Consider the following 27,213-nt stretch of genomic DNA (forward strand, 5'->3'; position numbering starts at 1 on the left):
CCCAACCAGCAGTTTAAATATGGCCTTTTCTGGTGTTAAGTGATGGGCTAAACAATCATGTTAAGATACTTTTCATTCAGTGAGGTTTTATTTGTATTTGGTATCTTTATAATTAATAACAATGTTAAATGGAAAAATGTAAGTAAACTGCTTTCATTTTTGCATTCATATATGCTATAGGTAGTTGTAATAGTAATGTACATGTAATTTTATGGCCACATATTTTGTACTTTACGTCATAAACTTAAAATAGTTATCATTCTACTAACTATATGAAATTCCCTATATTTTGAATGACTGTTCAGTCATTCCCTTATTATTGAGGGGAGTATTTAGGTTATTTCTTGTTTTGCTTTCCAGAAGTCAAGGTGCATTGACCATATTGCCCAATGAGTTCTTTTACAGTTTTATTGAGATATGTTTCATGTTCCATAAAATTTACCCAAAATGTACAGTTCAGTAGTTGTTAGTATACTTTTACAGAATTGTGCAACCATCACCACAATCTAAATTTAGAACATTTTTAACATCCCCAGAAGAAACAGTATACACATTAGCAGTCAGTTCTCATATCTACTCCCACTAACCCCCACCACCATCCCACCCAAGGCAACCACTAATCTGCCTCTGTTTCTATGCATTTGTCTATTATAGATATATAATTAAATGGAATCACACACTACGTGGTCTTTTGTGACTGGCTTTCACTTAGCATAGTGTTTTCAAGGGTCATCCATGTGGTAGCATTTATCAGTACTTCATTCCATTTCGTGGTAGAATAATATTCCATTGTGTGGATATACCACCTTTTGTTTATCCATGCATCAGTTGACAGGCATTTAGGTTGTTTCCTTGTTCAGCTATTATGTATAATGCTGCTATGAATATTCTTGTGCAAGTTTTTGTGTGGATACATATTGTCCAATAATTTTTAACAAGAAAAATTATAAATCATGTTTATAAATCAGTTCCCTGTTAGTAGAGAATGCATAATAGAAATTTACAAGTAATCAGAAACCTAATTTTAATCTTCTCTTATTTTCCTTCACCAACATTTTTAACTGATTAAAGTTCCAATTGTATTTTTAGCCTTTCTCTCTCTTTTTTTTTGATGCCTCCCGCCTGCCTCCTCTTTCCTCCCACCCCCATGACCTGAACCTTCCTCCTTTTCTGATAGCAGTACTTATATATAGTAAAATGGGCAGAAGGCCAAAAGAAAAAAAGCAACAAAGGCTTAACCCTCATATTAAGTAAGACTGAGCATTATAATGGATGCCCTCAAGTTTGCTCAGACAGCAAAATATTTGTGAACTTTGCAGCCATTTGCATCTTTCTTGGAGATAAGCACTTTATAAAGAAATAGTATACTTAACTCTGTAGTAAATTTTATAGCTTTCGAGGAGTATGCCTCAGATTAACGCAGTTAAAGCTTTATGGAAGTTATCGATAACTCTTGGGAGTTGGGTGCAAGCCGCTTGCTTTACTGGGTTTCTATACCTTGCATCCTGTTTGTACCACGAAACAACAATAATTCTGCCTGTTCTTCCTGCAGTTAGAGAATGGCTAAGTCCATATAAGCAGATGGGAGGCTGGTAGTTTGAGCTGATGAGGAATAGACTACGACTGCTTCTTCCATGTGCAACTTATGGACTTGTATATCCTTCATAGTTTTAAAATTTATCCATATGCAGGACTATTGAGCTAGAAAGTTCATTTTAAAAAGGGAATGAAAATAATTGACTCATCATCTAAGGTGGAATAAACTGATTAGAGTCTGGTTTAAGAGGTGCCATATTTATAAAGGTTAAAAACAAAATCTTAAAAACAAAATATTAAGAGAGGGATGATAGGTCTAGGAGTTGCCTTTCATTTATCATTCTTATACTAAGTTGGTCTGTAGTGATATACTGAATTTGTGCATTTTAACATTTCAGTTTAGCCTTTTTCTTCTCTTAAAACTAAGACTTTCCATAAAAATCTTCCCTTTAAAAAAAATCTCTAAATTTAGGACCGATCCAGTTTTGTGTTCTAGGAAAGATTATCCAACCTTACTTTAAGTGGCTTCTAAGTTAGTTTATAGTAGATGTCTTAATCCCCTGAGCTTTTATAGCACAACTTTTGATATTGTTAATTAAATTAGGTTTTCTTTTGCCCTGTCTTCAGCCTTCACCAGCACAGGCTTTGATCGTCACACTTCTCCAGTGTTCAGCCCTGCTAACCCAGAAAGCTCAGTAGAAGACTGCTTGGCTCATCTTGGAGAAAAAGTGTCACAGGAACTCAAGGAGCCTCTACATAAGGCATTGCAAATGCTTCTCAGCCAGTGAGTTACCATTGCTGTCTGGGACCTTCTCTAGTAGTCTCTACATATCTCGTGCAGCACTGGATTGATTAAGGCTTTGTATTATGTGAACAGTGTCACTTTTCTTCTTTGCCTCTCCCAAAGCATCTCTCTTTGTGTTTTGAGTGACAGCTTTTGCATCAAAGCAGTGATTTAACTGTTCCAACATGGATTTGATCATTTGTATTTTCTTGTTGAGCTATCAGGTTTCAACAAATACTTTCACTGAGTCGTAAATACAAACTATTTTATTTTTCCTGCCCACTTTTACTGCCATTCTCTCTAGTGGCCAACATAAATATAATGGCTAGGATTTTATGTCTTGCAATGTGGGATTAACATTTATATCTGTATTTTAGGTATCCCAGATGTTGCTAATCTTTTGGGTTGTGCATCTGCCCATGGAACTATTGCCACATTCTTAAAGTGGGAACTTCTCTCCTAGCTATGGTTCTGACTGTTAAAACTAAAGGCAAGAAGTTCATAGTGAAAGTATGTTAAAATAGAACTAAGTAATTTATTGTAAATCTGAAAAATTCATTTCCCCTAATTCTTTGCTGAGAATCATCAAGTAATTGGTACGAATTTGAAAAGTATTTGTTTTAATGAAGGTTGACAACCATCTAAAACAGGATTATGACTGTTCTTTCACTAAAAGGGCCAATATTCAGATGCTAAATTACTGTTGAACGTAATTCTTACTTTTGTGTAGGCAAAGTTTATACATTACCATTTATTAGAAGGAAGCAATTTGAGTTTAAGGAGAATTCAATTTGTTTAGATTCTGATGGCATGAGCAAATGTCACTATCCAAATTATACATAGGAGACAGCGAAATGAAAATCATATTTGGATTTTCTTAACCAGTTCAAAAGTTTAAAAATAAGTGTGGAAAGGACAGAACATTATGGGTGTTGGGAAATAAAACTTAATAGGAGATTTAGATATATGACAGTGACTTTCAGAGTATTCTGTGGAGCCTTTGGGGCCCTTGTAGAGGTGAGGGACAAGGGTGAGTGGGTGAGGCTTGTAAGGGCCTCTCCATTCTTCTTAAACCAGAATAGCTATACTTTCAAATATTTTATATATTAATGTTTTATGTAAGAATTGAAGAAATTTACTATTTTGCCAAAACAAACAAAACTTTTAAAAGCTAATGGGACTCGGAGTGAAATAACTGAGACGTATAAGAAAAAAATTGTTTCCAGTTTTGATACAAATTATTTGTAGCTTTGAGCAAACTATTTCACTCCCTATCTCAATTTATCCATCTGTTAATTTTAACTTTACAGGGATGTTATAAGCTCTCTGAAGAACAATATTTTGTAGTTTTTTTAAAAAGTATTGTTTTTGGAGTCCTTTTCATAATATACAGGAAAAATTGATGTATCTCACTGCAAAGTAAACTTTTTGAAATCTTGTCTTTGGATATTTAATTTGTTTTTTTTTTTCTCTCCAAACCTTGAATACTGATATAATTATTTTGAAATTGGTACTTGTGGTTGTATATCAGAGTTAGGCCTCAGAATAAATTTTTTTTTCAGAAATCTTTTTTTTCTTTTTTAGTATTGCATTTATTTTCGGTATTTTTCTTCTACTTAAAGATAAATATTTTTACTATTAAGACACGTGTTAAGATGTTTTCTTTATACAATCTAAAGGATATCAGATGCAACTTTCAAATGGTAAATAGTAAAGCCAGAGGTCTTTTATTTATTAAGGAATATGAAACTTAACATATGCTCCCTTTTAGCAATCAAGAAGAAATGTTCCAGTAGATTTTAGCCAATTTTGAAGAAAATAAGTGTGATTGATTATTAGAAATCTACTTTAGAAAGTTGTTAAGTGCTGTTACTTAATACCTTCAAAATAACTATCTGATGATGAGGTGGAAAATAGCCACCTACTCCTCCAATTTTGTTAAAGTGGGAATTTTAATGCTCATCTTTTCCTTTAGGGGAGACATTTCAAAAGATTCCCTCCTAACCCCCTTTTTCTTTTTTGTTATGTCCAAGTAGCTCATCAGATAGGGCTGATTTTCCAGCTACTTACTTTTCTATGTATTAGATTTCCTCTAAATGTTTTAATCTGCTGGATTGTTTATGTGCGTATATGTGTGTACATATAATGTTTCAAATCATGTTTCATTCTGAAGGATGTTAAAGTACTTTAGCCTGATAGACAAACTACCAATAAGGACTACTGTGACCCACAGCAGCATCAAACAGTTCAGGAAAGGAAGTGAAGGGACTGATATACGCAAGTAAAGCTTCAGGGGAAATATAGGTAGGTAGAATGTACAGTATCTGCTGAAGTTCAAGTTTTACAACCACATAGTATTTAGCCCAGGTCTTTTAAAAAATACTAAGCTTACTTTGATGGGAATATGATATTAAGAAGGTAGTACATAACATCTTAAAAAGGTCATCCCTGACATCTTATTTCAGTAGCACTGTAGTATTGATTTTGACTTGTATAAAAGAATGCCTGTATCATCAGAACTGTTTTCTGAAATATCTAGACTAACACTGTCCAATAGATATAATGGAAGTCATATATACATAATTTATAATTTTCTAGCAGCCACATAAAAAATTAAATTATGATTTTCAATAATATATTTTATTCGACTTAATATATTTAAATATTATATTTTAACATATACTCAATATAAAGACTTACTAATGAGAGATTTTACATTTTTTTCTCTTGCTAAATCTTTGAAATCTAGTGTGTATATTGCATTTTCAGCACATCACTAGCTGTATATCAGATGCTCTTTAGTCATATGTGGCATCTAGACATAATCATGGCTTCTGCCAAAATCCTTTTAGAATAGGAGCAGTGTGGCCTTTGCAGCCAGATCTAATTGAGTGTGAATTCCTAAGTCCCTGCTTGCCAACTATGTGGATTTGGGATAGTCTCTTAGCTTTTCTGAGCTTCAGTTTCCAAATATATAAAATGATAATATTAAATATATAAAATATAAATATAAAAAATATGAAACCTAACAGTAGGCTACCAATGAGTGGTAGCTGTTACCAGTCTTCTATATTTACAGGCTGAAGAGATCACAGAACAGAGTGGTCAGAGCAGAAAATGACTTTGGAATGGATTTTAAAATAAGACTTCTCTCCTTTTTTTACATATATGTTAATAATTTTTACTTACCTCCAGAAAAGAGGAGAAGTAAATTTTATTAACTCTATTATCCAAGCTGTTGATGCCTTCATGTTACTTGATTACCAAGTATTTTTGGTGGTGTTGCTGTCAATTTGCACATGAAACCGCTAACTTAAAATATACTTAAACTTCCTCAATAAATGAGTGAGTGAGCATTGTCATCACTCAATGATTTGAGTTTTGGTATGAATAGAACTTACATGGAAAATAATCAGAAAGATTTCTCTCTCTGCTTTCCAGGATTTTATGTCATAAGACTCCAAGTTAAAAATAGAGCTCCATTTATTGTCCTTGTTTATTCCAGCTCCATATATCCTCAATTTGAAAAGTCTTCCAATGACATGTCTCTTTAATTTTAAAATATTTTAGATTTTTTTGCCTTTTAAAAAAGTTAAAATTGTGCTTTATTGAAATAATTTTTATTTGTTATTATTTGATCCCATAGTAATAATCCAAGTATTTGTTTATGTACAACATAGAAATACTGTTGGATAAGTTTCAATTGTAAAAAAATTTATTAATATTTATTATTAACTTATTATGTTGTTAACTGCTTTCCCAAACTGGTAGCATGCATCTCATCCTATAGAGAATGCTTGAAGAAAAATGCATACTAAATGTCAAAAGCCACATTTCATACAAAACATTATGTTGAATAATCTTTGTTATTTCCACAAAAAGTTCAAAAGTAGAGTAGTGAATGTATATTTATTCATCTGGAAATTTAGAATTTTCCTGCTTAGTGACACAGACTTTTAAAAAAAATCTCTACAGGCCAATGACATATCAGGCATATCGGGAATGTACACTGGAGACTACAGTTCATGCCAGCGGCTGGAATAAGGTATTAACCAAATTCTCTTTTCTCTTACATGATTTAGTGTGTTAATGATAAAGTACAGGAAAAATTGTTAGTGTCATATAAGAGAAAACCATCAGAGCTAATTTTTTAATGCATAAATGTCCAGTGTTCAGTGGATATTTTTGAGTTAAATGGATTTTTGATTAATGCTGTAAGGTTCTGCTTGGCCTAAAAATATGTGTCCTGTAGTATGCCGCTCTTCTTTCCTATCTATCCTAATTTCCCATCATTTCTTCATTTCTCTGTTAGACATGACATTTATCTTCAGATGGTTATGCTTTGAGTATGTTTGTGGGGAAAAGAATTAGGGCTTCATTTGGGAGACAGCTTCTTCTGGTTCTGTTAAATGAATAATAATACCATTTGTGTTTTAGAGTTTACAAAGTATTTCATGTCACATCTCATTTGTCACAACCATCCTTTGCAGAAGACAGGGTGGATTTTATTAGCTTTTGTTTTGTTATTTATTTATCTCGTTAGGTCAGGTGAATAATCAGAGCAAAAAATTAAATAACTTGCCTAGGACCTCTAGACTAGTAAATATTGGAATTATTACTAGAGCTAAGATCTTCCGATTCCAGCTTCAGTGTTTTTCTTCCACTTACCATACTGCTTATTCATTATCTTAGACTGTATTATCAACTTATCACCTTGAAAAGGCAGAGTCCAAGGGAATGCAGTATCAGATGGCTCAGCTCAGTTTGAAGAAGTATGACCCCTAGTGATAAAGTGCTAGGGATGAGAAAATTTGTAGAATTATTTTTCAAAAAGCCAACTTTCTCAGAATTGTTAATGAGTCAGACCATGTGAACTTACAAACCTAATCAATGTATATTATTTTTACTCACCTTAATAGAAGCTTTGGAGGCATTATACCATGATAATTAGCATCATAGACTTTGTAATCAGACTTGTTTCAAATATTAGCTTTGCCAAAGACTAGGCACATGTCTTTGGACAGGTTAATTAAGCTCTCTAAATCTTAATTTTCACATATGTGAAATGGAGATGATAATTCTAACCTCCTCAGTTTTATTAGAATTAGCTCATTTCCCATTTGTTCTGAGAATACTCATTGGCAGTGCTTGCAACTGCAGCGTTTACCCCAAAATAACGTGCCTTACCTAACCTTACCCACAAAGTTTGCCACAAAGTTCGCTCTAGTATATCAATAGTCTTTGGACACAAGTGACATCATTCTAGTTATAGAGTTCTGTTTTTAGTAATGGTATCTCCATTTATGAAATATAGTAGGAATTCTCAATTGCTGAAAATGTCAAATTCTAGAAAATGTAGTATTCCTACATGTAGTTTTAATATCATTCTCCAATAGTTGTTAGCTAAAGATTCATTTGATAAATCTACATGTGGTTTAACATCATTCTCCAATAGTCATTAGCTAAAGATTCATTTGATTTGTGTGTACATTTCTGTTACATTAGGATAGAGACAAGTTCTGTTTAGAAGTAACTCCAAGAACAGTTTTTATATTTTATTTTCACATTGAAAACTAGACAGATTTGCCTCAGCCTCAAAGAGTGTGTTTATGTAAAATTAAATTAATACTGGCAGTGAGCTGCACTTTTTTTTCTAAATGGGAAATGGCTTAATGATATAATATATGTTAAATGCTTATTTTTCATGTTGTCTAGCACCATAGTAAGTACTCTGTAAACAGTGGCTATTATATATTAGATTTAACACATGAGACCTTTTTCCCAAATAGTCACCATTATATAAGCTTGAGGTATACAATTTCATAATACATCACCTGTATATTCCATTGCGTGCTCACCACCCAAAGTCTAGTGTCCTTCTGTTGCCATATAGTTGACCCTCATCACCCTTTTTTATCCTCCCTTACTCTGTTCCCCTCTGGTAAACTCTGTTATTTCTATGAGTTTGTTTTCTTGTTCCATTTGTTTTTCTGTTTTATATCCCATATATGAATGAAATCATATGGTTCTTGTCCTTTTCTTTTGATTTATTCTGCTTGATACTTTCAAGCATGATACTTTTAAGATCCATCCATGTCGTCACAAATAGCAGTATTTCATCTTTTCTTATGGCTGAGTAGTATTCCATTACATATATGTACCCCATCTTCTTTAATCAGTCATCCATCAAAAGACATTCAGATTGTTTCCATGTCTTGGCTACTGTGAATAATGCTATGATGAACATAGGGATACTTAGATCTTTGCGAATAAATGTTCTCAAATTTATGGGGTAGATACCCAGAAGAGGGATTGTTGGGTCATATGGAAGCTCTATTCTTAAATTTTTGAGGAACCTCCATTCTGTCTTCCGTAGTGACTGTATCAATTTACATTCCTACTAGTAGTGTATGAGGGTTCCTTTTTCTCTACATCCCCTCCAGCACTTGTTATTTCTTGTCTTATTGATAATAGACATTGTAATAGATAGGTGGAATCTCATTGTGGTTTTGATTTGCATTTCCCTTATATCTGGTGAAGATGAGCATCTTTTCATATATCTGTTAGCCACCTGTATGTCTTCTAGGAAAAAGTGCCTGTTCAGGTCTTCTGCCCATTTATTGATGGAATTGTTTTTTGTTGTCATTGAGTTGTATGAGTTCTTAATATATTTTGAACATTAGCCCCTTACTGGAAGTAATGTTTGCAAATGTCTTCTACCAACTGGTTGCCTTTTTATTTCGTCAATGGTTTCTTTTGCTGTACAGAAGCTTTTTAGTTTGTTGTAGTCTCATTTATTGATTTTTGGTTTTATAACAGTGGTGAGAGTGGGCATCCTGATCTTGTTCCTGATCTTAGAGGAAAAGCTTTTTGTTTCTCACCATTTAGTATATTAGTCGAGGGTTTGTCATATATGGCCTTTATTATGTTCAGGCACTTTCATTCTACACCCATTTTATTGAGTGTTAGAGTTATAAGTGGATGTTGTATCTTGTCAAATGCTTTTTCTGTGTTGATTGATATGGTCGTATGATTTTCATCTTTTATTTAGTTGATGTGGTGTAATACATTGATGATTTGCATTTGTCGAACCATTTTTGTATTGCTGGAATGAACTCCATTTGATTGTAATGTATTATCTCTCTGATGTATTGTTATATTCAGTTTGCTAGTTTTTGTTTAGGACTTGTGCATCTATGTTCATCAGAGATATTGGCTTGTACTTTTTTGTGTGTTGTCTTTGCCTGGTTTTGGTATCAGTGTAATGTTCACTTCCTAAAATGAATTAGGAAATATTGCCTCTTCTTCAGTTTTTTTGGAAGAGTTTGAGAAGGGTAGGTATTAAATCTTTTTGAGTAGTTGGTAGAATTCACCAGTGAAACTATCTGGTCTTGGACTTTTGTTTTTTAGGAGGTTTTTGATATTGTTTCAGTTTCCTTACTATTGATCAGTCTATTTAGGTTTTCCAGTTTTTCATGGTACAGTCTAGGAATGTTATATATTTCTATGAATTTGTTAATTTCTTCTAGGTTATCGAATTTGGTGGCAGGTATAGTCCTTTGTATTTCTATGGTGTCCATTGTAACTTCCCTTTCATTTCTGATTTTATTTATTTGAATCTTTTCCTTTTTTTCCTTATTGATGCTAGCCAGAGGTTTGTCAATTTTATTTATTTTTCATTGAACCAGCTATTTGTCTCATAAGTTTTTTTTACTGTCTTTTTGTTCTCTATTTCATTTAATTCTACTTTAGTTTTTATTATTTCCTTCCTTCTAGTATCTTTGAGCTTCATTTGTCCTTCTTTTTCTGCTTCTTTAAGGTGTAATGTTATTAGATTGTTTATTTGAGATCTTTTTTGATTCTTGAGATAGGCCTATAATGCTATAAACTTCCTTTTTAGTACCGCTTTTGCTACATCCCCAAAGGTGTGATATGTTGTATTGTCATTTTCATTTGTCTGTGTGTAACTTTTGATCTCTCGTTTCTTCTTTGACCCAATAGTTGTTCAGTAGCATGTTGTTTAATCTCCACATATTTGTGGTTTTCCCAGCTTTCTTGTAGTAGTTCAAGTTTCATACCGCTGTGGTCAGAAAATATGCTTGGTATGATTTAATTTTTCTTAAACTTGTTGAGACTAGTCTTGTGCTCCAACATATGATCTCTCCTTAAGAGTGTTCCACGTGCACATGTGAAGAATGTATATTCTGTCGTTTGGGGACGGGAAGCTCTCTATATATTGGTTATGTCTCTTTGGTCTAATGTGTCATTTAAGGATGATATTTCCTTACGGATTTTCTGTGTAGTTGATCTATTCATTGCTGTCATTGAGGCATTCAGGTTGCCTACTATAATTGTATTTTTTTCATTTTCTTTCTTAGGTTTGTTAGTAATTACTTTATATATTTTGGTGCTCCCAGGTTGTATGCATATATATTGATAAGTGTTATGTATTCTTAATTGTCCCCTTTATCATTATAAAATGTCCCATCTTTGTCTGATACAGTATGGCTATACCCACTTTTCTCTGGATGCCATTTGCTTGGAGTATTGTCTTCCCCCGCTTCACTTTGAGTCTGTGTTTGTCTTTGTAGCTGAGGTCGATTTCCTGAAGGCAACATATAATTGGGTCTTGTTTTGTAATCCATCCTGCTACTCTTCTCATTTTGATTAGTGAGTTCCGTCCATTTACAATTAGGGTGATTATTTTATTAAGTTTATTGGGGTAACATTGGTTAATACAATTATATAATTTTCAGGTGTACATTATCATTTGACATCTATATATTCTATTGTGATTACCACCCAAAGTCCAGTTTTCTTCAGCTACCATATTGTGATCCCCTTTGCCCACTTCACCCTACCCCTTCCCCCTATATTTGACTCTCTTTACACTATCTACCTCTCCCCTCCTCTCTCACCCCCTACCCTCTGGTAACCACTAGTCTATTGTCCATGTCCCTGAATTTCTGTTTGCTTGTCCTGTTCATTTGTTGCTTTTAGGTTTATATCCCACATATAAGTGATATCATGTGATTTTCAACTTTTTCTTTCTGACTTATTTCACTTAGCATGATTATCTCGAGGTCCAACCATATTGTCGCAAATGTCAATATCTCATCTCTTCTTATGGCTAAGTAATATTCCATTGTATATATGTACCACAGCTTCTTTAGCCAATCATCTATCGTAGGACACTTTTGCTTCCATGTCCTGGCCACTGTGAATAATGCTGCTATGAACATCAGCATGCAAATATCTTTACGGATATGGGTTTTCAAGTCTTTGGGGTAAACACTCAGTAGAAGGATTGCTGGATCATATGATAGATCAATTCTTAGTTTTCTGAGGAACCTCCATAGTGTTTTCCATAGTGGCTGTACCAATTTGTAGTCCCACCAGCAAAGTATGAGGGTTCCTTTTTCTCCACATTCTCTCCAACATTTGTTGTTACTTGTCCTCTTGATTATAGCTATTCTAGCAGGTGTGAGATGGTACCTCATTGTGGTTTTGATTTGCATTTCCTTAATAGCTAGTGATGTTGAGCATCTTTTCATGTATTTGTTGTCCATTTGTATGTCCTCTAGGGAGAAGTGTCTGTTCAGGTCCTCTGCCCCTTTTTTGATTGGATCATTTATTTTTTTGTTATTGAGTCGTACGAGTTCTTTGTATATTTTGGATATTAGGCCCTTATCGGAAGCATTGCTCGCAAATACGTCTTACCATTTGGATGGTTGTCTCTTTACCTTGTTGAGGATTTCTTTTACTGAGCAAAAGCTTTTTAGTTTGATGTAGTCCCATTGATTTATTTTTGCTTTTACCTCCCTTGCCTTTGAGGTCAAATTCATAAAATCCTCTTTAAGTCCAAGGTCCTTGAGTTTAGTTCCCATGTTTTCTTCTATGCATTTTATTGATTCCGGTCATTTTGAGTTAATTTTGATGTGTGGTGATAGATAACAGTCTAGTTTCATTCTTTTGCAGGTGGCTTTCCAGTTTTCCCAGCACCATTTATTGAAGAGGTTTTCCTTTCTCCACTGTATGTTTTTGGCTTTTTTGTCGAAATTATTTGCTCATATAAATATGGGTTTACTTCTGGACTCTCGATTCTGTTCCACTGGTCCGTGTGTCTGTTTTTCTGCCAATGCCATGCTGTTTTGATTATTGTCGCTTTGTAGTATAATTTGAAGTCGGGGAGAGTAATGCCCCCAGCCTCGTTCTTTTTTCTCAGGATGATTTTGGCAATTCTGAGTCTTTTGTGCTTCATACAAATCTGATGATTTTTTGTTCTATTTCTTTAAAAAATGCCGATGAGATTTTGATGGGGATTGCATTGAGTCTGTATAATGCTTTGGGTAATATGGTCATTTTAACTATGTTGTTTGTTCCGATCTAAGAACATGGAATCTCTTTCCATTTCTTTGTATCTTTAATAGGGATTGTAGTTATCATTATATAGGTCCTTCATATGTTTTGTTAGATTTCTTCCTAGGTATTTTATTCTTTTTGTTGCAATTGCAAAAGGAATTCTTTTTCCATTTTTTCTGACAATTCCTTATTAGAGTATAGGAACACTATAGAATTTTGAACATTGATTTCGTATCCAGAAACTTTACAGTATTTGATTATTGTTTCTAGTAGTGTTCTTGTGGAGTCTTTAGGGTTTTCTACATAAAGAATCATGTCATCCGCAAATAGTGACAGACTTCTTCATTTCCTATTTGGGTGCATTTTTATCTTTCTCTTTTCTGTGCTCTCGCTAGGACCTCCAATGTTATATTGAATAATAGTGGCAATAGTGGACAGTCTTGCCTTGTTCCTGATCTTACAGGGAAGGTTTTTAGTTTTTCACCATTAAATATAATGTTTACTGAGGGTTTATCATATATGGCCTTTATTATATTAAGGTACTTTCCTTCTCTACCGATTTTGTTAAGTGTTTTGATCATAAATGGATGCTGTATCTTGTTGAAGGCTTTTTCTGCATCTATTGATATGATCACAGGATTCTTATTTTTTAATTTGTTTATGTAGTGTATCACATTAATTGATTTGAGTATGATGAACCATCCTTGTGCCTTTGGGATGAAGCCCCCTTGATTGTGGTATATAATCTTTTTAATATGTTGCTTTATTCAGTTTGCTAGTATCTTATTTAGGATAAGTATCTTATTTTTGCATCTGTGTTCATGAGAGATATTGGTCTGTAGTTTTCTTTTTGTGTATTATCTTTACCAGGTTTTGGTATCAGAGTAATATTGGCCTTATAAAATGAATTGGAAAGTATTGCCTCCTCTTCAATTTTTGGGAAGAGTTTGAGGAGAATAGGTATTAAATCTTCTTTGAATGTTTAGTAGAATTCACTGGTGAAGCCATTTGGTCCTGGACTTTTACTCTTTGGTAGGTTTTTGATGATTGTTTCAATTTCCATACTGCTGATGGGTCTATTTAGATTTTCCAGTTCATCTTGATTTAGTCTAGGAAGATTGTATTTTTCTAAGTACTGGTCCATTTCTTCTAGGTTATTAAATTTGTTATTATATACTTTTTCATAGTATTCTTGCATGATCCTTTGTATTTCTGTGATGTCAGTTGTAATTTCCCCTCTTTCATCCCTGATTTTGTTTATTTGTATCCTTTCTCTTTTTTCTTTAGTGAGTCTAGCCAGGGGTGTTTCAATTTTGTTAATCTACTCAAAGAACCAGCTCTTTGTTATATTTCTTTTTTCTTTTTTCTTTTTTTTGTTTTCAATTTCATTTATTTCTGCTCTAATTTTGATTATTTCTTTCCTTCTACTGACTTTAGGCCTCATTTGTTCTTTTCTAGTTTTTTGAGATGAAGCATTAGATTGTTTATTTGGGCTCATTCTTGTTTTTGGAGATAGGCCTGTAATGATAAGAACTTTCCTCTTATGACCACTTTTGCCGTGTCCTAAAAGTTTTGATATGTTGTACTATCATTATCATTCATTTCTTTGTAACTCCTGATTTCTCTTTTTATTTCTTCCCTGACTCAGTTATTCTTCAGTAGCATGTTGTTTAATCTCCATGTATTTGTGGTTCTTCCTGCTTTCTGTTTGATCTCTAGCTTCAAAGCATTATGATCAGAGAATATGGTTGGTATGATTTCAACCCTCTTATATTTGTTGAGGCTATCTCTGTGTCCCAGTATGTGGTCGATCCTTCAGAATGTTCCATGTGCACTAGAGAAGAAGGTATAAACAGCTGTTTTGGGATGGAATGTCAGTTATGTACAGTTGGTTTAAAGTGTCATTTAAGGATGTTATTTCCTTATTGATTTTCTGAATGATCTGGCCATATCCAACAGTGGCCATATCCAACAGTTGGTTTAAAGTGTCATTTAAGGATGTTATTTCCTTATTGATTTTCTGAATGATCTGGCCATATCCAACAGTAGGGTATTTAGGTCCCCTACAACCATAGTGTTTTGGTCTGTTTCTCCCTTTAGTTCTGTTAGTAAATGCTTTACATATTTCAGGGCTCCTTGATTGGGAGCATAGATATTAATAAGTGTAATGTCTTCTTGATGCATGATTCCCTTTATCATTATGAAGTGTCCTTCAGTATCTTTCTTTACCTTTTTTATTTGAAGTCTATTTCATCTGATATTAGTACTGCTACTCCTACTTTTCTCTGAATGCCATTAGTTTGAAATATCATTTCTACCCTTTCGCTTTGAGTCTATATTTGTCTTTAGAGCTGAAATGTGTCTCCTGGAGGCAGCATATGGTTGGGTTTTGGTTTTTGATCCATTCTGCAACTCTCTGTCTTTTTATTGGTGAGTTCAGTCCATTCACATTTAGGGTGATTATTAAAATATGTGGTCTTCTTATAGCCATTTTATCTTTTGCTTTCTGGCAGCTCGGTGTTTCCATTGCTTTCTTGTCCTTGTGTTTCTGTTTTCCTTATTTTGGTTGGCTTTTGTGGGTTTTGCCTGTAGTTCTTCTTGTTTTATGTTATATATTTCAGTTCTGAATCTTCTGTGTGTGGTTACCATTACAATTATGAAAAGGATAGTTATATATATGCAGCTGTCCATTTTCTTCTGCGTATGTTCTATCTCCACTCCTCTTTGTGAATTTGGATCTTTGAATCCTCCCCTATTCAGTCATCGTTATCTCAGTTCATCCCTATGTATGCTGAACATTCATTACTATCTTGCTATAGCAAATCTCTTCTTATTTAAGCTTATAATGCCCTATTCTTAGTAAGGATTGGACTCCTCTGCTTCTGTTTGCCTGATAGTCACTTTACTCCTAATTATGTATTTTTGTTGTTGTCGTTTTTATTTTGTTTTAAGAGCTGACCCCTTTCAGTATTTCCTGTAGTACAGGCCTCGTAGTGGAGAATTCCTTCAATTTTTGTATGTATGGAAAGGTCTTAGTTTCTCCTTCATATCTAAAGGAGAGCTTAGCTTGATACATTATACTAGGCTGGTAGTTCCTTTCACTTAATTGTTTAAATATTTGATTCCATTCCTTTCTGGCTTATAAGGTCTGCGCTGAGATGTCCGATGATAATCTAATAGGCTTTCCTTTATAAGTTACTGTTTTCTCCTCCTGGGCTGCCCTGAGAATTCTATCTTTATCGTTGATTTTTGATAACTTTAATACAACGTGTCTTGGTGAAGGCCTTTTTGGGTAAGATAATTGAATGTTCTGTTGACTTCTTGAATTCCAAGCTCCAACTCATTCCTTAAATTTGGGAAATTTTCATCCACTATTTGTCTGAAAATGCTTTCTAGTCCCTGCTCATTTTTCTCGCCTACTATAATGCCCATTATTCTTATGTTTCCTCCCCTGTTAGTATCAGCTAGTTCTTGTATTTCTCTTCCATTATTTTTCATTCTTTGGTTTCTCTCTTCTTCCTTCTGATTTATTTCTAGATTTCTTAGATTTCTGTATTTGATATCACTGATCATTTCCTCCATTTGGTCGTCTCTATTTCCCAAGCTTGCTATTTCATTTTTCAACTCTTGCAGTGTGTTTTTTATCTCCAGAATATCTATTCTGTTCTTCTTGAGGGTTTCAATCTCCTTGCTCTGCTCATCTAGTTGTTTTTTCAATACCTGAAATTGTTGATATGACTCGTTTTGGAATTCGTTGATTTTTTTTCAGAAGTATCATCCTGAATTCTCTGTCATTTAAGTAGCGTATTTCTATGTCTGTAAGCTTATTTTCTGGAGTTTTTCTCTTTCTTTCTGAGATACTTTGTCGCCTTGGTTGTTCATGGTGTTTAATGGACTATTTCTCTGCCTGGGCATTAATGGAAGTGTATTCTGCTTTTTTTCCCCCCCAGAAAGAAGATTTATTGTATAAATGTCTTTATATAATAAATAGTGTGTTAAGTCTCTTTAGCCTGCTACAAAGGAGGCACTTTTCTTTCGATTTCCAGTAGGTGGCTTCTAAGCCTCTTGGATTCCTGCTTTATTTAAAGCCTAAATAATGTTTTTTTAATTTTCTTGTAGAAATTTAATCACACTCTCAACTCTCAGTTTCAGTCCCTGTCAGTGTTAGCAACAGTTTTGCTAGTGTTTGTTCAGATTCCCCTGGGGCTTTGTGATTTTGGTCTTGGAGGGTACGGGGGGAGGGCCCCTCTGGGTTGGGGGTTGGGGTCTGCAGCTCAGCCTCAATTTTGCAACTGGGGCCGGTAAAAATCAACTGTTGTTTTCTGCGGTCCCGTCCCGCTTCTCTGCTTTCTGCCCTGATGACTGGGCCCTGCTGCTGGCTGCGTAGAAGTCCCGGCACTTCTAGTCACGGTTGTTCAGGGAAGTCACCACACCTTCATCTCTCCCCCTCCTCTTGCAAGGAGCTCCAGCAGCTGCTTTGTGCACTCTCTCTTCTCCTCTGATACCCTATGATGTAAGTAAAGTTAAGCTCAATGTTGTCCCAGAGGTCTCTTAAACTATCTTAATATTTTTTTGTTTTTCTTTTTTTGTTATTACAATTCACTGTTTTTTGCTACCTTGTCTTCCAGATCCCTGATTCTGTTCTCTGCTTCATCTAAATTGTTGTCAATTCCATCTAATGTATTATTTAGTTCATTTACTGTATTCTTCATTTTTGATTGGTTCTTTTTATGGTTTCTATTTCTGTGTGTTAAGTTCCCAATGACTTCATCTATTTTTCCCCTAAGTTCTTTGAACATCCTTAGGAGCAATGTTTTGAACTCTGTATCTGGTAGATTGTTTGCCTCCATTTTATTTAGTTCTTTTTCTTGGCAGAGCAGCCTTATATGGTAGGTGTCCCATAGGGTCCAGTGGCACAGACCCCATGGTCACCTGAGCCGAGTGCTACAGGGGTGTCCCTTGTTTGGGTTGTGTGTGCCTTCCTGTTGTAGTTGAGCCTTGATTGCTGTTGGTACATTAGTGGTTGGGATTGACTCTCAGGCTGCCTGGCTGTGAGGACTGGACATGCCTGGAGAGGATGAACTGTTGTGCAGTGACTAATCCCATGGAGCGGGATTTGTTCGAGTTGTGCTGTGGTGTGGTCTGAAGCTGGTCACTTGGTTTGTTGGTTTTGGGGCCTCTTGGGAGAAGCTCTGCTGGATTCCTATCCCAACTGCTTCCTATGCATAGCCCACGGTCAGCTGGTAGGTACTACAAAGTGACCCACATTTTGTAGCTGCCTGCGCTGGGCTCTGAGGCACATGGGAGAGGCTATATTCCAAACCGAAGCTGGCTGCCTCTAGCGTTGGGCCTGGGTCACCTAGCAAAAGGTATACTGAGGTCAGCTGCTGTTTGTTTGCGGTTTGTGGACCTTCAAGAGATTTTAGGAACATCTTTAGCGTGGGCTGAGGCCTCCTGCTTGTGAGGAATAGCAGTCGAAAGAGAATTGGGCTGGTGCGTAAGTTAGGCAGGATGGGGCCTCAGCGAATCTGTAGAATTGGGGAGCGGTGTTAGCCAGCATGGAGACTCAGATTTGGCACCAGCAAGATGAGTAGGGGGAGAACTCTATGTAGGAACAAAGCACCTGCCTGTCAGCTGTATGGGGGAGGGGCTCCACAAAGGAACAGTGGTGCCTGCCAGCACTTCTGCCCCTCGCCCTGAAGGCAGACAGTTCAGTTCCTCTCCTGGCTTTTGGAGCTGCTGTTTCTTCACTCGAGCTTAGGGCAAGTGTTTGTGAGCAAGTGAGTTTTTGTTCAGGCCCTTTAAGATAATGCATCAATCTTAAGCAGCCCTCCATCTCACCAAGACGGAATTTCTTCTAGTTTTTACAATAAGATGTTGTGGGGACTCCTCTTACCTGCATTGAGCTTTGGGCTGGGTAGCCTGGTGTGTGGCTGGACTGGGACTCCTCACTTCTCAGAGGGGAACTCTGCAGCCGAGACATCCCTCCTGATTCTTAGTCAGTGCACATGGGTTGGTAACCAGTCTATTTCACATTTCACCCCTCCTACCAGTCTCAACATGACTTCTTTATATCCTTAGTTGTAGTAGTTATGTTCAGCTAGTTTTCAGGTGGTTCTCAAGGGGTGGTTCTAGAGGCCTAGGTCATATTCAGGTTTAATTTTTTGGCAAGAATACTTCATTGGTGTTCCCTATTTCCTCTTCCGTTACATTGTGTGATACATAATAATATCTGGTTGTCTCTTAAATTATATTTTGAAGCAGATAGGCCATAGACATTTAAACCTAATCAATGCATTAGGTATAGATAAAATTTGTTATGTTTATTAGAATTGTTAGGGCATAGAAGGGTTAAATAGTAGATTGATAGACCAAACTATGTAATTAGTCATCACAAATATCTGTTCTACCCTTGGAGATTTTTGGTATGCTTATTTCTATACCAGGTAGGCTCATATAGTCTTTAATAAAAGGATAATGTTGTTAGCTGAGCCTAAACTATTGGAAGGAGACTCCACATGGCACATATGAGGAGACAGGCAGTGTAGATAATCCTTTTTGATGGTCAGAAGTACGTTAGCATTCCATTGCAAAAGTTATTGGAAAAAAAAGTTTATGTGTATTGTGGAGGTTATTATCCAGTAAGGAAATGACTTATGGAAAGGAATTCAAAGGGTAAGATGTTTCTGGATGCATTTTAGTCCTAGAGATATGAGTAGTGGGGCCTAATAGGAGTAGGTGTTTGGGAATCCAGTTTTGTTTTAACATTTTTATTAATACTATGGGAATGGGGAGTACAAAAAGTTATCAGGTGTACAGAAGATATAAAATCCTTGTGGGTAGTAAAATGCAGCGTTGGTGGGGATCACTTGTAGAAATAATTCATGAAACTTTGATCACGAAAATTAGAGGGCAAGTGGGTTTAACTGTATAAAGATAATCTATACTATATTTAGAAGATAGTGGGCCTGGAAGTCATCATATAGTTCTCTTGAAAATAGTATCTCATATAGGTAAAATGGACATAATAATGTACCACCAAGAGTATTATCAAACAAATAGAAAATGTTAGTCCTCTGAAATGAAGTTTCTGCACTCTGGTTACTGCATTTCAAGAAAGATATAATTGGCATGGAGAAGATACAGGAACGGATAATTTAAATGATCAAAGCAATGAAGGCATTGAAGAATGGACTAAAAGATTAGTAGAGTTCAACCTAAAAAATATAGTGAATGAGCAGTAATATGTTTAAGTACTAAAATTAAAACAGTAGTGAAAGGATTACAGATTTATCTCTAGATTATTATATAGTAGAACTAGAACATCTACTTTTTGATATGAAGGAGGTAAATTTTGAACAAATAAAAGTATTATTTTACAAGTATAAAATGTATATAACAAGTATAAAATGTTTGCAACCCATTTCCCTAAGAGGTAATAGAGCATGAACATGAATAATTTAAAATGTTGCATGTTAGTAGGTTGTTATGGGAAATCAGAATGTTTTGAGGTACAGAACATCCCAGGCCTTTGAAGTTGATCTGATTTGAATCAACAAGGCTAATTCACAAGCTGTCCCTTACTGCTTCTGCTAAGACAAAATACTGGGGCTAGATGAACAAGTTTTTTGTTTTTGTTTTTATACTAGTTTTAAAATCAGACAGGTTTTCTGATTATGAAAAAAAGCCTAATGTAAACATTAGTGCTAGGAAGAGGTTTTAAATATATTTTGGGCTGGAGTTCTTTTAGAGTATCAAAAAGAAGATATGTGTTTGTTGCATTCTTTCTGACTTTGATCAAGGGCTGCTTTTACTTAAAATCCAGAGAATATTACTATGAATATAAACTCATTGCCTTTTTTGTTTGTCTTCTTCTGCAAAAATATTTTGTAATTCCTGATATTATTACCTTGGCAATTCAATATCAAGGAATTGGAATTGTTTTCATTTCCTTTTGCATTCCTTTTTCAGTCATGCGGAAACCTTTTGATGTTTTAGACAAAAGAGATTGCATATAAATATTTAACCGAAAATACTTTTTTTTCCAAAATGCAATTTTTTTGGAAGGCAAGGGACTCTAGTCAGTCTTAAATTTTAATGATTTTAAAATATTGAGCCCAAGGTTATTAGGAATGACAATAATGCCTTCTTTCGTTTTTGATGACTTTTATAAGGTTGCTCATCAGTTTGAAAGTTCTTATTTTCGAATAGATAATAAAAACATGGCACAAAATGTAAAAATTACAGAAAGATATACATTGAAAAGTATTTTCCCACTCTTGTCACCAGTCACCTAGTTCTCTTCTTAGGCTATCACTATTATCAGTTTATTGTATAATTCCCCAGAGATACTATAGGATTATACAAACATATGTGTATGTATATGTTTGTTTTGTTTTATTTACACAAATGGTACCATTATTGTACACACTAAGGTCTATCTGTTTTCATTGAAAGTAAATTTTGGTGATTGGGCAGTGAACAATCTAATTCTTTTTAACAACTGTATGATATTTTACTGGATGACCAAAATTTGTTTAACCAGTCCCTGTTGGGTTGTTTCCAGGGTTTTGCTATTATAAATAATGCTTCAGTGAATTTTCTGTGTTGTTTCACATACATACACACACACACACACAATACACACACACACAATATGCCCAATTATTTTCATATTATAATTATTTCTAACAGCCTGTAGTATAAAATGTTATATGCATTAGTCACAAAAATTCCAGTAGGGGTCAGTGTTTTTTTTACCTTATTGTAATAAAAATGAAATTCCATAATGATGCATCTGAGTATAACTCTTTTGTAGTCGAACATATAAAATGCATTATAAGAGTTTCAGTTTGTGTTTTTACTCTCTCATTTTGCTTTGAAGATTTTGGTGCCTCTGGTTTTGCTACGACAAGTGCTTTTGGAGTTGACAAGACGTGGTCAAGAATCTGTGAGCGATTTGCTGCAGTTTGGTGTGACTTATTTGGAGGACTATGCAGCAGAGTACATCATTCAGCAAGGTGGCTGGGTATGAACTGTATTTTTTAAAAAATTTTTTCTTTAAAAAATAAGCCCTTGTGGATGTCGGTTTTAGCAGCATAGATTTAATATTATCATTTAATATTTAATACTGATTACATGATGATCAATGGAAAGGCTATTCTACATTTTAAGTTAAACTACTAAGATTTTACCTATAGTAAATTGACATGTGATACTTTTAAGTAGTTCTAATTATGAAACATTTCATACTAAATATGTTAAAAACTAAGGATTAAGGAATAATGAAATTAACACCTATGTATCTATTATCCCGGTTTAAGAACACAGACAGCACTCTTGAATTTTCTTAATGTGCCCCTCCTAGATTTCAGCATGCTTCTATCTACTTCACAAGGGTAACTCCTATTTTTTTAAATTATAGTTTACACACACACACACACACACACGCACATATATAGTTTACATACACACACACACGCACATATATATCCCTAGACAATATATTATTTTGTATATTTTGAACTTTATTTAAATAATGTCATGTTCTGTGTATTTTTTCTGTAACTTGCTTTTTTCACTCAACGTTATATTCTTGAGATTTATCTAGGTCATCGTTTCTCAACCTTTTTATTCATTATCATGCCCCTAAAAGGTCATTTTTAGACATTCTTATCCTAATCATCTCCCTTCTCCCTCCTTGAAATTTTAATACCACAGATACAAGTCTGTCTACTGTGGCCTGTTGGAGGACCACAAGCCATTGTAATATCTAAGATTTCCCCCACCTCTTCAAACCACTTGACCTTTAAAATCATCGCCGTTGAGAATGCATGATCTAGTTTGATGTGTTGGCAGGTGTTTGGTATTCCATCTTGTAAATATGTCCCAATTTATCTATTACCTTATCAGTAGACATTTTCACTTTTTTGCTATTGTAAACATGTTGTTATGAACATTCTTACACATATGTACAAGAGCTGCTCTGTGTATATACTTGGGAGTAGAATTTCTGGGTCCAAGAGTATAGACATATTCGAGTTTACAAGATAATGCCAAAGTGTTTTCCAAAGTGGTTTTCCAGCTTAAACTTTGTCAGCAATATATAAGAATTTTCGTTGCTCTACATCTTCCCTAACATTTAATGTTATCAGACTTATTTTTAAAATCATTTATTAAAATAAGATTATTTTGGAATAATTTTAGATTTACAAAAGTGTTATAAAGTGCTCCCATATACCATTCAACCAGTTTCACCCAGTATCAGCATCTTATATAACTATGATATCTTTGTCAGATTGAGTGCATTCCATATTGATTTTATATCCAGCAAATTTGTTAAACTCTTATTAATTATGATTATTTCTAGGTACCCTTGGGTTTTCTACATAGAAAAGTACTCTGTCTGTTGAATAATGACAGATTTTTTCTTTGATGAGTCTATCTTTTTAAAAATTTTATTTCACTAATCAGGATCTCCAGTACAATAATAATAGACATAATGTTAGTAGGCATTCTTGCCTTTTCCTTTTGTTGAAATGAGTGCTTTTAATTGTTTCACCATTTAGTTGTATCAATCTCAATGAATGAGGCCTATTATTTTTGTTTGGTCTTGGTTTTCAAGGTATGCTGGCTTCATAAAAGAAGTTAGAGTTGGGAAGAATGTTTTCTCTCTTTCTCTACTTGGGAATGGTTTATGTGAGATTTAAATTATTTGTGCTTTGCTTCATACATCATGCCTGTAAAACCACATGGTATTTCCTTTGAGGAAAGATTTCTGTTTTTTCTTGCCAATTTTTGATAATTTTTTAGGATATTATCCCTAAATTTTCAATTTTGTTGACTTAGAGCTGTTCATAATACCCTTTTATGTTTTGAAAGAGGTTACAGTAGATTTTTATTTTTTAATTCTTTTATATTACTTACTTTTTAAAAAAGTCTTATTTTGGAGAATTTTAAACATACATGAAAATGGACAAGATAGTATAATCAACCCCAGTCACTTAGCCCTAATAATCATTAACTCGTTGCCAGTTATGCTTTATTCACGGCCTGATTACTTTCCCTCTTAATATTATTTTGAAGCAAAATCCAGACATTATATAATTTTATCTATAAAAAAATTTAGTATTTCTATCTAAAAAAATAAAGGCTCTTTGTTTATTTTTGATCAATACCATTATCACATCAAAAATTAAAAATTATTTCTTCATATCAAATGTCCTATTAGTATTCAGATTTCCAGATGTCTCAAAAATGTTTAATCTCTGCATCATATGGAGCAATATCTCCCTCTTAATTCCTATTATTACTTCTTACATATATAAAATAATTATTTATATAAAATAATTTTTTATTGCTCAGGATATTTTTTCTAGTGTCTTGTTTTTTTTGTTTTTTTTTTAATGAATACAAATTCAAACTTAGGGAAGCTCTTGAAAATCAAAACGAAACAACAAAGCTTTTATATCATTTACTAACCTGTTCTTGTCTTAGGAGAGAGAGGGTAGTTCATGTAAGATTAAAACTAAGTGTGGTGGTATGAAAAAAGACAGTATCATTATTGACAAAGTTATAAATAGGTGGCATTTGCAGAAAAGAGGCCCTTGAAAGTTTCTAAACAATAGTAAAATCATTTAGGAAATTTAAAAGTGTCTAATAGGCCAAAAAGGGAATGAGGTTAGTAAATTGCCTCAAGACTTTGAATAAAATACTGAATTTGAAAGTTACTGGGACTTGGATATGTAAAAATAGGGTGGTAAGTTGGATCATGCTTATAGTTCAAATAAACTACTCTGACAATACACTACTTCACAGGTCACGTGCTTTTCCAGGGACTTTTCTTTCCCTTAGTGGGTCCTGGCAGAAGGTTTGCTCAGCCCTTTTTAAGATAACTGCTTAGCCCCAAAGCTAAAACATGAGAAAGGAAGAGAGGTGGAATGAACACCTTAAGAGATTCTACAGAGAAAACACCCCCTTTTCTCATGCTCTACTTTTCCTCATGCTTAAAGAAACAGAGCATTCAACTTTCCTGAAGTAGAACTTTTTAGGAATATTTACAGGTCTATGGGACCAGTCAGACACAAATTTTACACGTTTCTTCAAAGCATTAACTTCTTTATCCTTTTACAACTTCTGACTGAAAGCTTTAGTCTCTGCTGGTGTGCATTTCCACATCAACCATAATCTGCCCATCTTCTTGTGCAGAAGGGCTGTCATAGTTGCGACCTACCTCTTGAACTACTCTCTCCTGATTCATGTTGTGCATCTGAAAGAAAGAGTCTTCTCCATACCTCCATTGTGGATAGAGAATGAGGCAGGTACATGTTCCAGCCCCTCAATTTTCTACTGCCATTGTCATTGCCATTGCTGTTGATTATGGGTAGCTCTGCCCAGGAACCTTCTTTTCCTATATGATGCTTGTAAAGGAAGAAGAAAACTGTAGCAAATGTTATGTATTCCTTTTTTGATTTTTAATTTTATTATGATGTAGTGCATCAAAGTTTGTTGATTATAATTTGTTACGGAGGAAGTATTTTATTCAACTAAAATATGTGTGCTAAAGAAAAGAGAAATAATATGGATAACTAATTTGTTAATATTTAAAATGTGTTTTTCTCTCTAAATTTGAATGCCCAGTCTGTATTTTACATTGTCGGGTCTAAGCAACACTTGTTTTTTGCTGTTTAAAACCGAGAGATTGCTTTTCGGTCAGTTGGTGAAACTGTTTCCTCTAATACAAAGTGTCAGCATGAATTACCTTTACTTTGTGTTAAACATTACATTGACAGCTCTTAAAACCATTAGGGCACTCTTCCAGAGAAGACTCATTTGGCTACTTGATGTTGCATGTCTATTATATAAAGTCTGTCCTATGATTTTCACAGGTAATGTGTTTGTCTTCAGCCACTTGAACGTGACGTCAGGGTGAAACAAAGTGCAAAAGTCTGTGTGCAGGTTTTTTGTTTGGATATAAGTTTTTAACTCCTTTGTGTAAATACTAAAGAGTACAATTTAGTAAGAGAATGTTTAATTTTGTAAGAAACCACCAAGCTGTCTTCCAATGTGGCTGTACCATTTTGCATTCTCACTAGCAATGAATGAGAGTTCCTGTTGCTCCACATTCTTGTCAGCATTTGTGTTGTCAGTGTTCCAGATTTTGGCCATTCTAATAGGTGCATAGTGGTATCTCATTTTTTGTTTATTAAATTTTATAGATTAATTTTTAATAGTTCCAAGTCAGGACAACCCACTGTCCATCAACCGGTAAATGGATAAACAAGTTTATGATACCCATACAATGGAATACAACTTAGCAATAAAAAGGAATGAACTGTCATGCACTGCACGTTTGTGGGGAACCTGGTGCTAAACCATTAGTAGAAGACCTTCTGGGTTGGGGTTTCGTATGTAGCAGAGCAGCTCCCTCGTTGAGATCTATTGAAAGTGAGCCCTCAACACAAGGGTTTGTCTGTCTCCTCCCCCACCCCGGTGCCTGGCATGCAGCAGTGGTGTGGGGGAAAGGGAGAGCTGCCCTCATTTTTTACCCTTCTCTTCCCCTTTTCTCTGGGGCCAGGCCCTCCCTGGGGGCATCACCCAAGCAACCTGCCTATGAGCTCTGCTCACAAGGGTCCACGGGTCTGGCAGCACAATGGGAGGTGGATCCCCAGACCAGAGGGGGCACCCACCCGCCTCCCTGCCTCTAAAAAAAAAATAAATAAATAAAAAGGAATGAACTTATGATACATTCAGTGACCTGAATAAATATCAAAAATGTTTTGAATGAAAGACTTTTTGATTACTTATATGAAACTCTTAAAAAGGCAATTTTATGGTAATAAAATGATCACTGGTTGCCTAGGGCCAAAGAGCAGCAGAGGGATTTGGGAGAGAAGAACAGAAGGGAATCTTTTGGCATGTTGTAGATGTTTCCTATCTTGTTTTTTGTCCACTCTTTTTTTTTTTTTTTTGCCTTTTTCCCCAGCTTTGTTGAAGTATAATAGACAATTAGTTGCTCATATTTACATTGTACAATTCAGTGATTTTTTTTTTGTCAATTATAGATGGCATATAATAATATATCAGTTTCAGTTGTACAGCATAGTGATTAGAGATCTATATAACTCACAAAGTGGTCACCCTACTAAATTTAGTACTCCTCTCCCCTTTACATATTTTTACAACATTGTTGACTATTTTCCTTATGCTACACTTTATATCTTCATGACTATCTTGTATCTATCCACTTGTACGTTTTAATCCCTTTACCCTTTTTCACCGTTTTCACCATCCCTCCAACTCCCACTCCCATCTATGAGCCTGAGCCTTCAAAACTCATAGATACAAACTCTCTATATCTATGACTTTGTTTCCATTTTTGTTCTTTATTTTGTTCTTTAGATTCCACATGTATGTGAAATTGTATGGTATTTGTCTTTATCTGACTTACTTCATTCAGCGCAATACCCTCTAGGTCCATCAAGGCAATATCTTTTTCATCACCTTCGTTTTATGATGAACTATAGAAATAA

At 34.6% G+C, this 27,213-nt stretch overlaps 1 protein-coding gene across 11 annotated transcripts in view; it reads left to right on the plus strand.

The window, feature by feature from the left end:
* Positions 1–27,213, plus strand: part of BCL2L13 (BCL2 like 13) — a 90,182-nt gene that overhangs the window by 26,628 nt on the left and 36,341 nt on the right. For 3 of the 11 annotated variants that reach the window (XM_039869250.1, XM_039869243.1, XM_039869244.1), the window contains exons 4-6: positions 2,164–2,320; positions 6,296–6,365; positions 21,567–21,710. In XM_039869250.1, coding sequence (XP_039725184.1) covers positions 2,164–2,320; positions 6,296–6,365; positions 21,567–21,710 — 371 coding nt within the window. Of the gene's footprint in view, positions 1–2,163; positions 2,321–4,493; positions 4,625–6,295; positions 6,366–21,566; positions 21,711–24,889; positions 25,574–27,213 lie in introns of those variants that run through there. The other 8 variants (XR_005654144.1, XR_005654145.1, XR_005654143.1 and 5 more) reach the window with 7 other exon arrangements.

The sequence above is a fragment of the Pteropus medius genome, unplaced genomic scaffold (genome assembly GCF_902729225.1).
Source record: "Pteropus medius unplaced genomic scaffold, Ma_sr-lr_union100, whole genome shotgun sequence".
Taxonomy (NCBI): Eukaryota; Metazoa; Chordata; class Mammalia; order Chiroptera; family Pteropodidae; genus Pteropus; species Pteropus medius.